Source organism: Patagioenas fasciata, chromosome 8 (assembly GCF_037038585.1).
Source record: "Patagioenas fasciata isolate bPatFas1 chromosome 8, bPatFas1.hap1, whole genome shotgun sequence".
NCBI classification, from domain to species: Eukaryota; Metazoa; Chordata; class Aves; order Columbiformes; family Columbidae; genus Patagioenas; species Patagioenas fasciata.
In genome coordinates, this window is record NC_092527.1 from 10,530,783 (window position 1) to 10,549,623 (window position 18,841).

Below are 18,841 nucleotides of genomic sequence, written 5' to 3' on the forward strand. Positions count from 1 at the left end.
CTTCAGGCTTAAAAATAGTTACTGCAGCTGAAAATTGCTTTTCCCATAAACTTTCCCCTCCACTGACCAGGCAGGCAGGAGCTCTTGGGTTGGTCCCACCCTTTGAGGTTGGCAGAAGCCGCTCGGGTGCTGGCCACATCTTGGGCTCACCTCCTGCTTTCAGTTCCCCCGCGGCTGACAGGCACATGCACCTTTCTGCATCTTTAACTCTTTTTCAGCATTGTCTTTAAGAGCCATTTCTATTCTTTCCTGTGTCTCTGGTGTCTGGACCACCCATAAGCAGTCCAGCTGGCTTCTTTGGCAGCACTGTAAAGAACGATGGTCTAAACAGCTTGTTACCGACACTTCTGTGTTTAGGTGTACGGTTCCAACGTGAGGGGAAGCAAAAGGCAGCATCCAGCTAGAAGTGGGTCAGATGACTCATTCCAGTCCTCGCTCCCAGTTACACGTGTGGGACAGAAGAGAGAAGTGAGGGAGGAGGAATTGGTTGGCACCCTCCGTTCGTTGAGCAAGAGAGATGTGTACATCTCCCCATAGCCTGTATTTGTGGCTCGCTTTGAAAAAGAGCCACTTCCCTGAGGGCTTCTTCTGTCTTTATTCCCAAAATTTCATTCCACCTTTCTATTTTACCTTGGTCTCTTAAGAAATAGGGTCTCTAGGCACTTCTTTGTCTCTCTCAGAGGGGTTTGCTGCAGGAGTGAAGTTCTTCCAGGTCTGCCAAGCCTGAGGGAATGAGCAGTGTGGAGGGGAGGCCGTCAACAGGTGGGTGGTGGAGCTGCCACAAATAGCGTGGCTCCCCCAGGTAGTAGGAGGGGGCTCAGTTGGAGCTGCTGAAGCCTGTGGGAAAGTACGTGAGGAGGAAGGGAAGGGAGTTGTGAGGTCCCTGGGATAAGCTGAGGTTACTACAGCACAGGTCTGTCTCAGATCCATAAGAAAAATGGTTTCCTTCCACTCTTGTAGAGGAACTTGTTTTACTCTTCCCACAATTTTTCAAAAATCACAGTTGGTTAAATTGTTCAACTTCAGTAGTCCTACTTCAGGAGGTAACATTGAAATAAATAACTTAAACGTTAGAAATTAAAACCGGAACAGATAGACCAAAGCTTGTTTCTCCTTTGAAGGTGAAGATCACTGAAGTATCTTAATACTTCTCAAAAGCAGTCTTGGGATTACTGAATTGACAAATCATCAGTGTTTTGTGGTGAGGAACTTCTGTGTTTTATCATAAATGATTACTTTTTTCACCAGTAAAAGCCTATGGAAAATACCACTCAGTAGTAAGAGAAGGGTACCTTCTCCTCGGTTCTGTGTCCTTGAATTTTCAGTCTTCACATGTGATTTGCTAAAAATGAAAGTTTAAGGTTTTTTTCTCATGTTGTTGACCAACACTGTTTTCATAATCCAGACACGAAGTCAGCTCCTAGCGAAGTCTGGTTCACTTTTTCATAAGCAGATGGTGCTTTGCCAGTATGTCCTCGTTTTCCCAAATGGTTGCTGTATGTTGCGATTGGGAATCCTTGGTGCTTTGGGGAACTCTGAAGCGTGAATGAGGGTAAAGTCCCCCAGGCATTGTATGGGAGTGCTTAGCCAGGGAGGGAAACCAATACGGAGTTCAGGTCATTGAAATGTGTTCTTACCAGAATTAACCTTTAGCTCGATGTGATAAACACAATAGCTCACTTGCTGATGTGCTCCTGCGTTTGTTTGCTCTTGTTCCTTCCTCTGAGACAACGCGGCTTTGTTCAGGGCTGCTACTCTAGAACTTCTTCTTACAAAGTGTATTTTTGAAATTCCACCTAATAGAAGTACTAATTTGTGGTGTAGGGTTAGTGCTTCATGAGAACTGCTCCACAGCCTTCAGGAAGCTGCAGTTAGTGGAGACTGAGAGCAGTTCCAGGTGTGTATATGGAATTCTTTTTCCAGGCCAGACATCTGGGGAGAAACTCCAGTAATTTGATACAGACTTGATTGTTTTTTTTTTTCTTAATTAAACGCAAGTATGAATCTTACTATTCTCTTAAATATTGGAATAACTTTACTAATAAAAAATGCAGTATTTTGATATAGAGGGATTGGTATACACAACATTTCCTTATCAAGCATCATTTCTTCTTTAATGGTATACTACCTGATTCACTATAGTTATAAGGGGTTTTTTACTGCCATTGTTTGTAAATAGTGATTTCTCCCCCACTTCAATCTAACAAACATTTCCTGTCTTTTGAATGGACTTAAAATTAACTATTCCTGTTTTTCCCCTGCATCTCCCTCTTCTTGTGTGTGTCTGCCAACATTGCTGGCAGTAGTATTTTAGAATGCTTTTGCTGAGCAAGTAGGTTTGAAGCGCAGTAGTGTGTGTGCATCTTACAAAACATTCTGGTTTATTATTTTAGCATTGACCTTTAAGCGTACAGTTTAGAAATCATATTTCAACCGTAGGGGCTGGGTTTTTACCCAGTGTGAGTATTTTCTTCCCTTTTGTTATCTTCTTTTCACTACTCCACAGCACTTTGGTATGCAACATATAAAATCAGGTTAAAGCAGGTTTCAGGATGCATAAGACTGATGGCTAGATCTTTTTGTTCGGTGTGCTAGTAGATTTATCAATAGAAAATTGTTGTGAAATAGACAAGCATTGTATCAATTTTAAATGCTGAATGACTTTCCTAAGTTTACCCCAGTGAGCTGAAATGTCCCTGTTTTCTGATTAGCAATTTAATCTTTCTCATCTTTGCAAGACCATCATTCATCTGTTCTATAAAAGGCACAGCCACTGCTTTCTCTGGAGTTGCAGAGGGCTGTAGTGTTAATCCAAATATGATATACATCCCAGCTGGTCAGACCTCTGTTATTTATAGGGAAAATTCCTGAAATGGCTCCAGCAGGTCAGAACAGAGCTCTTAGCAGAAAAATAAGCACCCAGTGATGGCTGTGTTGCTTCTGATGCCGCTTTGGACCCGGGGCAGCGTTTCCGTTTTTGCAGAGCGATGGGCTCCCTGTCCTATGCTCAGCCAGATGGTTGAAGACTCTCTGCATTGCATCCCGAAGACCAGAGAAGTTGGTTCTTCTGAATGAAATGCTGCAAGAAAATGTGCAAATTGTTTTCCCAACACAGATGCATTGCTTCTGTGCAGTACTGCCTAAAATACAATTGGCAATTAACTTTGAAAAGCTCTGTGCAAATACAGCAAGACTTGTATAAAATGTGAGAGAAATGCATTTTATTCTGAACTACTTTCAAATTTTCAGCATGTTGACCAACACTCTTATTTATGTACCATTATTCTAAGAAACATGTTTTCAAACAAAACGTGGAAAGCTACTTGAAAGTAAACCAGTAATGTAATAGTAAATGAGTGGACCAAACTGCGCTGAAGCTGGCTTTCAAGAACATTCTGAACATGCCCAATGTATTCTTTCCTATTGACCAAAAAAAAAAAAAAAGATACTTTTATTACCAGGAAGGATTTCTATTCTGCACATAATCCTCATAAACTTTTGGGGGGAAGGAGCTGGAAAGCTGTATGTTCTTGGAGAGTTCAGATTTCATAAACAGGTTTGAAGACTTTTGCAGAAGAGGGGAGGTAGATGTGTGACTGCTGATGATCTAAGTTGGTTGTAGTTCAAATTACAGAGCAGAGTCAGACACAAGAGTGAGACGCTTTGGAGCACGTTTCTAGGAGGTAGTGTTAATTCTGGGAGCTGTTGCCAGCCTGCCACATGTTGGAAAGCATTTTACAGTTTTCTGCAGATCTGAATGGAGAGACCTTTGCTCTTTAATACAGTAAGCTTTTAGTTTTCAGTAGTCTCGTCAAAGAATACTGTGTTGCTGAGTAATTCAGCTGATAAAAGATTTTGTGGAGATAGCTGCCATGAGATAAGAGATGAACTATCCAGTCTGTCATTACCTGGTGGTGGTATGCAACTTCCAACTCCGCCAGTTCAAGCTGCTGCAAGTAACTTCTTTCCCCGATATAGGGACGATGCGTGTGCTGTAAATGGTCAGTCTGTGAGCAAGAACTGATCTCTTACCTTGGTTTTTGGCGGTGTTAGATACCTTTGGGAGGTTGTTAGATATCTTTTGAAAGCTGCTCATAATTCACAGGGAGTCTGAGGCTCAGTTTAAATTTTAATATCAATGTACAAAAGATTTTTCTCCGATCTACTCGCTTAGCTGCTCTCCTTGTTAGCATCAACTTCGTTTTGCTAATTGCTTGCTTCGGGGAAGTCTCTGCACTTTGAGGTGTATTTTCCCATAGTGGCACTGAGTTGTTTGGTAAATGGCTCAAAGGCTTGTTCTGGTATCACCACATGACTTGGGAGTTACTGGCTGAGTAGGGTAGGCCCAGTGCTCCCTCCCTGATTCTCTTAGGAGTAGATAAAATGCAAAATTAGGACAGTTGCATCTTGCTGAGATGGTGGTGATAAATATATGGAGCCTGCAGTGAGGAAGGGGAAGGAAATGTGACTCAGTGGAAGACGAAAGAAAAACAAGCGTATGGCTGCATCATCAAGATGAGGGAGAAGATGGACATGGAGCAGTGCTATTCACTTGGCCTTTGATTTGTTTGTGTGTGGCGAAGAATATAAGTAGTATAGAAAATGGTCGCTGCAGTGCTCTGAGGGGAAGCTGACAGCCCACCAGGTTTGTGGGCGGGAGCTGCTTGCTTGGGGAAGTCTTTAGATCAGATGCTAAAAAATGTATCTGTCACTCCGGGAGATTTTGCTTTCTGTCCCTCTCAGTCAAACCAAGTAGTTTTCCTGTTTTCTTCCTAATCTGTAAATCAGATCAGGACCCAGATTTGCATTATGGTGACAGCACTTTGTCCCAGCTGCTCGAAGAGAGGGTGACATAACCCATGAGCATAAGGGTCATCAATTTTTTTTTAATCTCTGTTTTCAAATGCAAAACTGTTGTAGAAGTCACTAGAGCAGTTTTTAGGTTGTTTTGTGACAATATCTTCCTGGCCCAGGTTTGATTCTGCTTATCCATCGGTGGCTCCATGCTTGTTCTGTCTGCCGCTCCCGCTTCGCTTTTGTGCCTGATTGTTATCTACAGATACAGAATGACAAGCTGACTTGTAAAATAGCAAGTTTTCCAGCATGCCCATTTCACCTCAGACACTGGTAGTCTTATGGGAAGGCAGATACCTCTCTATTTTTGTGTTTGTGAGTTAACGTCAGGGAAAATGAGGCTGCAAGTCAAACTTTTTTCTGTATGTTTGGATTCCTAACTTTATATTTTCCAATGCATAATCTTATTTAAATTAATAGAAATTTTCTGGTGTTCTTAGGTGTGTGAGTTATTCTTCCAGAACTGAACTAATTGGTGCAGTGATGCTTCTTCAAGCCTGAAATCATGACTTGGAGGAGTGTGCTCAGCCCTGCTCCCCTAATTCCCAAACCTGATAATTATAATTTTAAAATCGGTGTTAACTCTGTAACTATTGAACAGGTGAAATGAGGAAAGGAGGAGTAGTGTGTGGGGAGTAGTATTAGGCATAGGTAAGAGTGGGAAGCAAAAGAAAAATTGTTGATAGCTTCCTGAGAGATGTCAAGTTTACTGACAGTTGGAAAATTATTGAATTTTTAGTCTTGATATTTTTCTTGTAGTTTTAATTTTCTGCTTACAGAGGTATAGTTGCTGCTGTTAGACACTGAAAATAACCCCTAATCTTAAATGTTTGTGGTCCGAAATGTCTGTAAATGTTGGGTTTTTTCTGAACAATGTGTTCAGAGCCCCCAGTTGGGCAGGGTTAGTGATCCCTGCTGTCCCCCCAGTCCCTGCGGTCCCCATGCCCCCGCACACGTGTGGGCAGGGCTGCCCTCAGCCCCACTTTGTTTCTGGTGTCGGGGTCAGGGTTGTGCCTTCAAGCTTGGCTTAACTGGTTCAGATGTAGCCCAGCAGCTGCTGGGTTTGAATGAGGTAAATTGTGACCGTGCGCTCAGAACAGCAGAAAATAGGTCAAGTGTGGGCTGGGTTTACATAGAAAGCGCGAGCGTCGCCTGGTAAGCCTAAGCCTCTTCTCTCTGCTCAGACAAAGCCGTTTAAGGTAAACTGGGAAGTTACGGTCTCCCCAAAAAACTTTGTAGCGTTTTTCCGGCTGGGCGTTAGTGTGCGGCGGTGCCGCTGTCGGGAGGCGGGTGTCTGGTGCCGGGCGGGTGGGTGGGTGGCCGTGTCCCGGCAGGGCGCTGCGGGCCCGGCACGGCACCCCCACTGGCCCCTGCCCGCCAGCTGCAGCGGCCTGGCAGCTGCGCCGCCTTTCACTTGGCAGCCGGGAATAAGGAGCACACTGTTTACCAGGGCTTTGTGCCTCTGTGTGGCTAGAGAGATGGGGGAAGCAGTACAAGAGCTGTATGTTTTAATCTTGGCTAAATTTGATGATTTTGCTGTAGGGTTTTGGTGTGGCCTGTGTGTCCTGCGCAGCGTTTGCCCGGCGGTGCTCTCGGCGGTGTCAGTCGCTACCAGTTTCTCAGTGTTTTAGGTAGATTCTCATGTTTTGCCACTGGAAAAAAAGCCTTGTAACAGGGCTGAGGGATAGTGCCATTTAATAGGTGATGTTGTTAAGATCTTTGGTATTCTGCTTGTCCAGTTTTTATGATACTGTTTTGTGTGGTGATGTTTTGGTTCTCTTGTTTTGTTTGTTTGTTTTCCTGCTTACTCTGATGTCAAGCAGGACATTATTAGGACTGAAGGTTTTGTTAAAAAGTTACAATCAGTGAAAGAGATTACCGATCGGTGATATAATCAGATATGTCAGGTGACACAATCAGTGAATGGTAAAAGAGGAAGAAAAAAGAAAAGGAAGGCCAGTTATGAAGGAACTAAGGATTTTTAAAATTTTTTCTTTTCCTAATAGGAGCAAATAATCTAAAAGATGTCATTAGAGGACTAGTAAAAATTCTTGGCATTTTAGATTTTTAAAAGCAATACTTTTTTTGCCACTGTTGTCTGAAGACTATTGGGGCAATTGGTAGGCAGATGTTGCTTTATCTTGTTCCTTGTTTTTCAGACTGCAATACCCAGATTGAATTTCTATGCAGCTGAAGTTCCATGCACTTGTAAAAATGATGGGGGGGGGGAGGGCAGGGAGAGGTGCGACTTATTTTATAGAAACTGCTTTCATTATATTAACTCATGGAAAAAAAAATCTAAAGGTTCAAGTTTTAGACACTTTAAACTCTGAATTTTTCACTTGCATTGTTTGAATTTAAATGTGGTCCCTCTACCATTAAAGTGCTAACAAAACGCTTATTTCCATGTACAGCGCATACTGCATAAACATGGTAAACAGGACTCTCAAGTCGGTTATGTAGTAGTTTTCATTTAATTCGTGCCCTAAATTATCAGCAAACCTCTAAGCAGCCAGAGGAAGCTATAGTTAATTAAGCTGCAGATGGTGAGGACTAATGTGGTGTTGACCTTTGCAAGGACTGTGAAATCTACTTAGTCTTTCTCTGTAAAACACTAGCTGAAATGAGTTCCTCCTGATATTAAAAACATGTCCTTGATGCATTGAAGCCAAATGCAGTGATACTGTGGCCAAGGAAGGTGCTTTCGCAAATAAATGTTTGCAGCTTCTAATGCACAGTGCATGCTGAGACTTGATCTTCAGGGCCCCCGATTTAAGCCCTTCTAGTGCCAAAAGTCACTTTTCCGGGACTGCTTTTGCTGGAATGCATTTTGTGGGTTTTCCTCTTCCTGTTCAGTGAACATGGAGAGCTGACAGGTGCCGGAGTTTGTGTGCCCTCCCATGAGCGGCGTGTGGGCTGTGCAATGGGGGTAGGGGCTGCTACTCGACTCCACTTGTTCGTTGTTGTTTTGTGCCCAGGGGTTTCATCTCTTGATTTCACAAAGTCATTTCTGCCCCTCAAGTTTGTGAAGAATGACTTAGAAAAAATTTTTAAAATGCTGAGGAAACGTCTTGCTCCAGTGGTGAAGGTCTTGTTGGGAAGGTAGAGAGCTGTGGAAGTGTGCAGGTGTTCCCAACCCACACATACCCCGCTGCCCAGAACGGAAAAGGAGTTGTGATCATTTGAGCCTTTCAGAAGGCACTTTGTATGGTCTCTGGGCAACATGCAGGTTCAGCTCGTCCAGGGATGCCTCTCAGTATCTTGAACAATATTTTGTTTGTGGATGGGGCTTGAGTAGGAGAATTCCGTATGTGTTTGGATTTTGATTTGTTTTTCTGTGGGCACTGTTTTTGAAATTCCTGTTTGATTCATGACTTAAAGGAATTTAGAAGCATTACAAGTGATCTGCACTTGTTCACCTGTGGTTTTGAAAGATAAATTATATGTGTCTGAATAAGCTCTCTGAAAATGCTTCTCTGAACAAAGACTCCTCTTTGCTGTTCAGGGCAGCGTGGTATCGTAACCTGATGGTACGGTCCATAGTTTCTAACCCGTTCCATCATTTTGCACCAGAAGAACAGATATACTCAGAAAACCACTGCATCACTTTGTTATTTGGGAAAATTTCATTCTTTATTCTTCTCAGGGCTTCCTAGGAATGCAGCACATCCCCAGCAGGTGAGAATTCTCCCTTAGAGGGACATGCAGCTGACTCAAGTATTCTTTGGATAATTAAGCAGAAAGTCCACTCCACCAGAAATGAATTCCTCTTTTGGTCTGGAAAGAAGGAAGAGTAGCAGCAGAGATCTAAAAAAGACTGACATGGGTTGGCAACCTTCTGATAGTCACATTGCTTCATGTGACTGTCTTCCATAAGGGCAGGAAGGATTATCTCCACCATATCTTTGTAGCCCACACACCCTTTGTCTTCTTCCCAGTGTTGCATATGGAGCAGGGGGCACTGCTGCATGAAGTACGTAAAGAGCTTCCTACAGTAGATTTAAAGAAGAAATTTACAGTCCCATTTATATGATTTGCATTCTGATTTGCGTTTTGTAAGGATTTCAAACCAGCATTAACATCCTCCTGGAGGAGGTATTCCAGGATTTGTGGAAAAACTAGTCTAGGAGAGGGTACTGTACATAGTACACTGACTTTTGTGAGTAAAACTACTTTCAATGGGGAAAAGTCTGGAGGAAAATCCTGCGGGGCATTTAATTCTGCTGTGGATTAGTCTGTCAATCTTGCTACTTGGACCAAAAAGGAGGGGAAAACTGAAAGTCCTAATGGCCGAGGTTCAAATCTATAAATAGAGTTGTTTCCTGAGTAGTGTAAATACAGAGTCAGGAAAAAGACTGGGCACTGCTGGGTCATCTGCTCATCTTCAGTGCTAAGCCAGGGAAGAGGCTGAAGTCCCCAGCCTTGCTTGTGGCCCTCTTTGGTGTGCCAGAGCTCTTGGAGTGCGCTAGAACAGGGTCCCTAAGGCTGTCACCTACATGTTAACACATTATGCAGTTTACTGGGTTTCAGATGTTCAGATTTAAGATTGATGGTGGAAAAAGATCAGTCATGGTACGTACCTTTTTTTTAAAAAAAATGTTATTCATAGATATATGTAATATGTACACAAAAGAATTTTTGAGATTTCAGGAACCTTTTTGTTTCGTATCTTGATACTGCACTTCAGCTGTCAGTTACGGTTTTGCCTTGGTGTACTGATTTCCATGGACCAGTGTATAACATGTTCATGTCTAGAAGCAAAACACTTTTTTCTTTTTTTCCGATGATAGATGATGTGTTAAATGTGTTGGTTTTGTGTGTGCATTCAGAAACCCTGGGTTCTGTACATACTCCCAGTCATACCTTCATGCAGTTTATGTAACGGATCTTTGACCTCACTTGCGTCTTTAGTATCTCATCTTAGAGGTGAGCTCACCTTTCTCGAAGAATGAGGAAAATGGACTTTGCAGTCTCGTTTTCTACGTGTTCATGCCAGCTCCACTCAGTGGAAGGTACCGATATGCCATGCGTCTGAAGAGGAGATAGGACAATAAAAGATTCAAATATGCTGTCTGTGGGGTCACCAGTATCTGCAATGTCAAGTTCAAAGAAGGCAAAGATGCTTAGGAAGGATGTGAAATCTGAAAGATTCAGGAGCCTGTGTTGCCTTCAGAAACAAATCAAGACAACACAGAGACTCAAGAACTTTGCATAAAGAATTCAGTGAAGTAGAATAATGTTAAGAGTAATAGGTCTGATATTATGGTACCTAATCAATGTGTGTAGTCTTGAAATGAAAATATAAATTTTTCTTAGATGGGACTGAAGGAATTACTGAAGGTGTACGAAATCTGCATATTAACTGCACTTTGAAGTCAGCCAGACTTAGAGTATTGCAATGCCTCAGTCTGTTGCTTAGCTCTAATGCTTGTAGATCTGAGAGGGGAAATTTTTGACACAGGAATTTCTTGCAGCTGCTGTGCAAGAGAGTGCATGGGGTGGGGGGACAGATGGATGATCATCACACAGCTCCAGTTCCAGGGGCTGTTGGGTTCCCCTGGCAAATTATTTCCACTTTCCAGTGGTGGTGTTGCTTCTGTGTGTAGGATCAGTGCAAAATGGATTTGCACAGCCAAGTAGAGCAGCTTCCATCCTCGAAGAAATGTCAGTGTTGACCCTGTTGTGCCTGTGGTAATGCTAACAACATACTTGCTGGGTTGGTGCTTTTAACCTGATGGTTGAGGTCTTGTTGATCTTTCTCTTCACTTTTACTCTGTTTTACTCTACATGTATTAAACCAATCACCTTGACCATTCCTTTTGGATCCGAGGCCGTATCTTTCACAAGCATAAGGAGAGAGTGTGATTTTTCTCTAATAACCAAAGCATTGATGCATTCTCCGTAATGAGGCACAGCGAATCTTCAAGTGTCAGGAAGTGAATTTTGTATTTGAAATAGGCATCCTGTGATCAGTTGGCCAGCAGGAATAATCTCATCGAGATGAGTAGAGAAATTGCTTGTGTCACTTGAGGGCCAGGCAGCGATGCACGATTCCCTGAGTGTTGCTTGGATCTTTATATTCTGTGGCTGGAGCTCTTCGTAATAAATTGTGAAACATCAAGGAACTTGTTGGAGATCAAGGAAAGAAATTACTTGATCTCAGCTGCAGTACCGATAAAACATTTTACATTTTGTATGTGGAGAATTGCTGTGATTATTTTAGCTGTCTGAAGTTCTCTCAGCACAAATGAATGTTCCTGCCACTCACGGATTTCCAAAACCATCTTCTGCATGGGTCGTCGCTGGGCTGTGGTGCAGCTGTAGTTCTCTGCCACAACCTCAAAGACAGAATTAGCAAGTTTGCTCTGAAATAAAGAGAAATAGGTATTCTGAAAGTCTAGAGATGAATGATGATTTAAGCCATGCTTTGAATGATCAGAACCAGATTTTGTGCCTAGTTTTTCCTTGTTAGGAGGACAGTGCCACCAAATATGTCTTAATTTCCCAGATGAAGTCCTACTCAAATAGTGAAAAAGGATCTTGTCCAGGAGAACTGAATACAATAAAAATAAAAGTCGAAGCATGTCTTACTCCAAATAACTGAATAACAAAGACCTACATTTTTAAAAATCAGGAATGATGTTTCTCTGAAAATGTTTGTTTCTCTAAAAATACAGCTATTTCTTATGCATTATCTTTGTGGTGTTTATAGCTAAGTTTATGCTTAATATGTCCATTTTAAACTTTACAGATATGAAAAACAGCTTTTTTTTAAAAAAAAGTAATTTGATCATTATTTCTGCATACCTGTAAACATTGAAATCTTTAGAGGGCAATTTTGGCTTTAGTGAGACAGTATTTATGAAAGTGTGATCCTATTAATAGCTTACGAGTCTGGCCACATGTGGGATCTGACATAGTGTGTTCCGTTCAAATAACTTTTAGCATTATGTTGCGTTTTTAACTTTTTTTTTCTGAAAATAACACAGGGATTTGTAGGCAATCAGTAAAATTAACATCAAACTACTTAATATTGTACTCTAAAATACATCTAGGAAAATAAACAGAAATGTTGCAAATAAACATAACATATGGTTCTTTTTTTAATCTCTACTTTAGGACGACGTAGACAGTCTAAACCCAGTTCTCAGGGATAACCCGCAGTTACATGAGGAGGTAAAAGCCTGGGTAAAGGAACAAAAGGTTCAGGAGATTTTTATGCAAGGTAATTATGTGGGAAATTGTGCTACTTTTATTGTGTGTTAGCTAGTTTAAGGCCGTCAGTCGTGTGGGGCTCATCCCATAGCATTTTCAATATAATGGAGGCTGTATTTGTCATTTGGAAAGTTATTTTTTGGAAGTATTTGTTAATTCCAGAAAACAAGAGTGTGTTAGAAGCTGTGCATGACTTCTTCAGACTGTTCTTGTTTGATGTCTTAGTGATGACAGCAAAAGCTGAATATCATTAGTCTGAATGTAAATATTTTGTAAAATTTGTTGTGAAAATAACTGTGTATGAATGACGGCCACACACCTTTCAGCATGTTTAAAACCGTTCTGTGCTTTGTTGGTTAACCTTACGTGCGATAACTTCTTTCCTATCTGTCCGTGCTTGTAGTTTTCCCGTTGGGTCACAGCTGATGAGCACTTGCAGATCCCACCCCACACCCTCACCACCGATTGATTGAAAAGTGCCTTTCAAATCACTTACCATGTTTAACTCGATTCTAATACTGGAAGGTTGCAACAAACACATGTCATTTTTGCACTGTAGATACAAGTTACATGAAAACTAGTATGAACTAGAATAAATTATTTTGGCTCAATCTTGCTGATAATAAAAATATTATATGTATTTGCAGTATATTCATTAACGTTATGCAGAACTGACAGGCAACTCTACAGAGGCGTTCCTAGCGGTGGAGGACAGAAACTAACCCCTGTAGGTCTGCGTTAAAATCCCCTGGCAAGCAGTAAAGCAGTTAGAGGACAAAAATGCTTCAGCAGTCATTCTGCAAATGAGGACAGGGCCAGGCGTAGTAAATAATCTGATATTATAAGGATGATGCTGAGGGTTGCTTGCTGTCTGGTTTCTTTGATAAAACTATGATTAGAAGGCCAAAGGAATACTGTAAGTATAATACTGAAGTTACACCAAAGCACTTGTGCCTTTCCTTCCATGGAGTTTTCAATTTGACTATATGTGATTATCTTGTGGACCACAGAGAAAGGATGCTGAAAAAAAGCAATGCATGGAATTGTGTAGATAGTAAGTTGGTATAGCAGTGTTAGTCATTTTAGATTGTATGGTAATATTCTCAGGTACAATGTGAGTTAATAGTCTGTTGATGAAATCTGCAGCCATAACTGGATTGAGAGATGATGTGGAATCAAATTAGAGATACATGAAAAGGAAACTAAAATTGAGCTTGTTTATTGGATTCCATTAGAGTCACAATAAAAAGACAATTTTAAAAGCCTTGTTTTATACTGGTACAGAATCAATACTTGAGCAAAGCCCCAGCAATATTGAAACAGTCATCTAAATGAGACTGCCAGCCCATCGTCCACACCACTAATTTACATGCCATCATTCCAGGAACTGTATTTTTGTTTTTATAGATATAATTTTATATAGTTTTTCAAACTGATGTTTGAATGCTTAGAAATGCATGTTTGGAGTAGTTTAGATGATGAGATGAACCCAGTCCACAGGTCCTTGCAGACCTGCTCTCCGTGTCTAAGGAGAAGCTGCAGTTCAAATGCGCTTGCTCACCGGTCCAAGGAGAGACACGCGTCCTGGGGCAGGGAGGTGCCGTCCTGTCCCCCGCGAGAGCCTGTGTGGTGCCACAGCCACCGCAACCCTGTGGGACGGGGTCAGCTGGCACAGACTGCTGTCACGTCCTCCTGGGGCATCATCTGCTCCTGGTCACGGAGACACCGTGTTTGGCACAGCCCATCCACTGGCTCACAGGCACCCTCTGGCAGTGCTGGCTGCTGTAATCTGGTCCTGTTATCCTTCTTTCCCTGCCTTGCCCCTCCTTCTCTGGTTTTCTTCACCCTCTCTGTTTATGACCATTTTCCTGTTCCCTGCAATTTAAGTAACATTTTCAGTTCTACCTTGTCTAGACACATCTATTATGGTTGTTACCATATTCTTTTACTTCATCCTTTACAGTGTTTTTAGGATCCAGCCTTTTCCTTGTCTGTGATGCTGAAGCCTTCATCTCGTGTCATTGTATTTTCTGCTGTATCACAGTTAAAGCAGTTTATCTGAAGAAACAGGAGGGTTGGAAGAAAACATTCAAATAGTGTTCCAGATGTCTGAAAAACATAAAGCCAATTTGAGGAGGGAGAATTTGAGTCAAAACTGGTCCAATTGTTTACAAGAATGAGACTAAAGAAAAAATGTGGGCCCTTGTCACCTTTTCCCTGGGTGACAGTCACAACAGTGTGCTTTGCAGGAAAAATTGTAGGTTTATCAGGAAAGTAGTTTATTCCTTGTTTTTTAAAAACCCAATCTCCTCCCAAACTTGGCTATGTTGAAGGCTTTTGGGACAAATAAAACCAGTTCAAGGAACATAGTAAGGTGTCTTTGATTTTTAACAGTTAAAATCTTTGACTTTTTTTCTTCTTATTAGATTCATTATCACTACAATCTCTGAGGCTGCTGTGTTATAATAATGCTCTTGAAACAGAGTGTGCTTCAGCCCTGAAGTTATTTCCTGATAGTGCTGCACAGGCTGTTTCAACAATGTGTAGCTGAGCATGATTCAGCCAGGGGCTGAGACAAAGCCAGGCTTTTCCTGTAATGGCTGCTTGTGGCTGGGCTGGGCTGGAGCTGAGCTGTCTTGTGTCGCATGACCACAGTTTAATCTTTCTTCTTCTTCCTGACACCCCAGCAGCACGTAAGAAAAGAAAAAAAATCCATCAAAACCACACACCCACAAAAACAACAAACCCACAACACCGTCCATGAAGGTATAATAGATAAAGTATCTTTTAAAAATAGATAGGATAACAGCTGGGATGAATGGCAGACACACATTAGAACAAGGAGTAAGAGGAAAGAAATTGGCACTGGGTCAGTGCAGAAGAGTGTAAGAGAAGCTGGAAGCTGATGGAGAAGGGAGGATGGAGCTTGTAAACTGAGAAGACTGGGAAAGGACTTGGAAGGCAGTGGCCTGGAATCGTAAATACTAAAATGAGACAAGAAGCTGGGGAGAGGCTGGTTCTGGTTATGCAAGAGACTGAAAAAATCATTGTGCAGTTAACAGTAGGATGCAAGAGAGGGGGAGCTGGAACAGGAAAGCAGTAATGGGAAATCTGCAAGAAGAGACACAAGCAAAATTTTACTGAGACTGTCTGAACAAGGCAGAGCTTTGGGGCAGCCGTGAAAAGTTGGAGACGTGTTGGGTTGGGTCAGACAGCCAGGAGTGTGGGAGCTGAGCTGGAGGCGCTTTGCAGGGGCATATGGAGTAAGGGTTGGAGAGAAGCCATCAGGAAATGTGTCCCCGCGGGAACAACGTCTGGTCCAAGACCAGGAATATGAGACATGAGGTTGTAGATTCCTCCTCTTTTTCTGCCGTGCATCTCGGTGATCAGCATTGCCCATGCAGGCGCTTCTGACCCTCGTCTGTGCCTCTGGAAACGCGCTCCAGGGATGGGTTAATGCCATAGCTCAGGGGGTTCAGGTGGCCTCGAGGGTTCAGTTGAGCAGTGAATGAAGTGGATGTGAGTGAAAGAAGGGTGCCATTGCACGATGTTTTTGTTTCCCAGCTGTTTTAAAACATAGATAATCACATACAAAAGGTATTTCCAAAAGCCTTGCTAAGGTTCCAAAGTTAAACATAAAGACCACTTGGAAACATCTAAATTATTATTGCTTCTTTACTTCATTTGATCTCGCAAGAGCTGACGTTAAAAGCAGTCCTTATGATCACACAGCTTCTTGTGCGGAGAGTATAATGGACCCAGTAGTGTGAATGTGGATATTTTGCTAGAGAAAGCCGTCACCTGCAACGTCCCTGCCCTGTTTGCGGCAGATATTTGAGATTATTTAATGTACTGGGTGGGGATTGGAAAAGAAGGATATTCAGGAAAGACAGGGGAATTCTGGCCTTGCCAGTGTGGTTGAGCAACAAGGCACTCCTAAACCTTTTAAGTTAGGCTTTTTGTAGGTTGTCACTGACTCATTTTGCTTCCGTTCCTGTGAGCCTGACCTGGGGTTTGGTTGTGGAAGTCGTGAAACCCACGTGGTTGCAACTGCACTTGGTGGCAGCGTTGCTTGATCATACAAAAAGCCTTATGAACACTGAAAAGCGATGAAGCTTATGGTCCCAGTGATCAAATGAAACATGGAACGTGAATAAAATTGTTGGATCTCAACTTCCGGGTCTTGAAACAAACTATAAAGTATATACTGTATCATACTGTCTCACCGTGGGCTTTTGGAGGTGAACTAAAGTGATCTTTGCAAATGGACAGTGTGCAGGGTTTCTATCAGAAAAAGGAGCTAAAGTCTTCATAGCCTGTGTGGTTTTGAGTGTCGTGTGCGGCCATAGCAGGGACGGGATCGCTCAGCTGTGCGGCCATAGCAGGGACGGGATCGCTCAGCTGCCTTTGCAGGGAAGCTCTGTGGTCACTTATGGGAAAGGCTTGGCAGATGCAGAGCCCAACCACCAAGATGTAAATCTTTTCACCAGCAGAGCCTCTGGGCATGTGACTAGCCTGTTAAATAGCTTCTGTATAACCTGCTGCTGCTGCTTTCTAGCCTTACAGATTACTTTTCTATGGTTGCTGTTTGTAGGCAGGAATTTTCCCATCATTTGTCATCATGGTTGCAGAAAGATTTAGATAAGAAAATTGCATGTTGAAAATGTTAGCGTAATTGACCTTAAAGCATACTTAAATGTACCCTTTGCATTTCAAACTGTCTTCCTGAATAAAAGCAGAATCCACAGGCAGTGCTGCACCCGAATTGCCTGTAGTTTACTGTCCATGCCCTGTACACTGTATGTTTGCTCTGAAGCTCAAGAAACCAGGAAAACCCATTTATGCTTCTTTTTTTCTGAATTCCTGAATGGCTTTTTTGTTTCTTCCTCTCTAAAGGTCCGTACTCGTTAAATGGTTACAGGGTGAGAGTGTACAGACAGGATTCTGCCACCCAGTGGTTTACTGGTATCATAACCCATCATGATCTCTTCACCCGCACTATGGTGGTTATGAATGACCAGGTGAGTTCCACGTGTCCTACTCAGAGAACAGGCTTCAAGTAAACTGCAGTTGGGAGTGTTTAACATCCTTTTGTGGTGCTCTGAAATAGGCTGAGTTGTTCAGTTCCAGCAGGACAGCATGACTTTGCTTTGGACTAGCAGTGGAAACCGCGCTGGAGCTGTGTGTTTGTGCAATGATGTGATTAATACCGGTCCTGCAGTTTTGCTTTTCTTCTGCTGTGGCTATTTGACTAGTGAAGTCTTTGAAGTGAAACAGTCTGGTTTTAAGAACAGGTCTTCCCTGTCAGCTCGGAGAATTTCTTTTCTCAACACCAAAATCTTTTAGAACTGCAGTAGTGATGACTCCTTCCAAGCAATTGAAATATCCACTTTCCTCAATTTGTTGAATTAAGCATTTACTGCAACCCTAATTTACATTTAGTGTGGTGGGATTTAGTTGTGTTTCTGAAGTTGATGTTACAAAAAGGATTAATGCTGGTATTTTTAGTGGCAGTGATGAATTCTCTTTCAGGAAACCAGAGTAATGACTCAACGCTAATATAGTGAATGGTCCGTCTGCCTTGAAATGACTGACAAAATCATGTCTGACAATAAAAATTTAAGACTAGTCTAATGCTCAAATATATTCTTTCCCTTAATTTGCTCTAATTAATTTTCCACAAATATTATTTTTTAACTTTTTCACACATTAAAGATGTGCTTAGCATTTCCTTCTATCTGAAATATCCTGTACTAGTAACACTCCACTGGTCTCAGAGTTCTTACCTCCAATCATTTTAGTTCCTCTCTTTCAGCAGTTTTGCTTCTGTTGGAAGTAATATTGTAATATGCTTCTGCAGTATATTTGATAGTATATTAAATACATTTTGCAAAGTATTTTTATTGTTATTGCTACTTAGGGGTTACTCTGTGAAGAGCTCAGTGTCATTTAGTTTCAGATTTGCAGGTCAGTGGAGGGGGAAGGAAGTGGTGATGGGTACTTTTTTTTTTTTTTTAAAAAAAAAAAAAAAAAGAAGAAAAAGCTATTTTTCCAGTGATTTGTGTAGACACGTTAGCTTTGGTTTTACTCTATTCCCAGCCTTTGAGTCATATGCCAGTTCTGCTTGTCAGGATTAAATAGGCTTTGCTCTGATTAGTCTTTAGCACACAAAATAGAGTGGTGAACACTGTTACGGAAAATACAGATGGGGCAGTGTCTGAACATCTGCTGATTATTGTTTTTTCTCTCTTCTTTTTTTTTAATAAACCAGGTGTTAGAACCTCAGAATGTTGATCCTTCTATGGTTCAGATGACCTTTCTAGATGATGTTGTTCACTCTTTGTTGAAAGGTGAAAATATTGGCATCACTTCACGCCGACGGTCTCGTTCCAACCAGAACAGCAACACAGTCCACGTAGATACATTTATCTTTTTACCTAAGTATTTTCGTATGTTGCAAATACTAAAAATACATGTTTAAACCCACTAATTAAAATTGTATTGAAGTCAATTAATCGCAAAATTATTTTTAGGGTCATTATACGCGTGCGCAAGCAAATAGTCCCAGACCAGCAATGAATTCCCAAACTGCAGCACCAAAACAGAATTCTCACCAGCAACAGAGGAATACTCGGCCAAATAAGAGGAAAGGCTCTGATAGCAGCATGCCTGATGAAGAGAAGATGAAAGAAGATAGATACGATTATATAGGTCGAGGAGGTAAAAGCAGTTATTGGAAAAGGGAGGGAGAGCTGCTTAAAACCCTATTAGA

At 41.8% G+C, this 18,841-nt stretch overlaps 1 protein-coding gene across 8 annotated transcripts in view; it reads left to right on the plus strand.

The window, feature by feature from the left end:
- JMJD1C (jumonji domain containing 1C) overlaps window positions 1-18,841 on the plus strand; it is a 160,648-nt gene that overhangs the window by 109,589 nt on the left and 32,218 nt on the right. For 6 of the 8 annotated variants that reach the window (XM_071811668.1, XM_071811669.1, XM_065843832.2 and 3 more), the window contains 4 exons: window positions 11,974-12,079; window positions 16,966-17,090; window positions 18,341-18,484; window positions 18,603-18,789. In XM_071811668.1, the coding sequence (XP_071667769.1) occupies window positions 11,974-12,079; window positions 16,966-17,090; window positions 18,341-18,484; window positions 18,603-18,789 (562 nt within the window). Of the gene's footprint in view, window positions 1-6,030; window positions 6,054-11,973; window positions 12,080-16,965; window positions 17,091-18,340; window positions 18,485-18,602; window positions 18,790-18,841 lie in introns of those variants that run through there. The other 2 variants (XM_071811670.1, XM_071811672.1) reach the window with 2 other exon arrangements.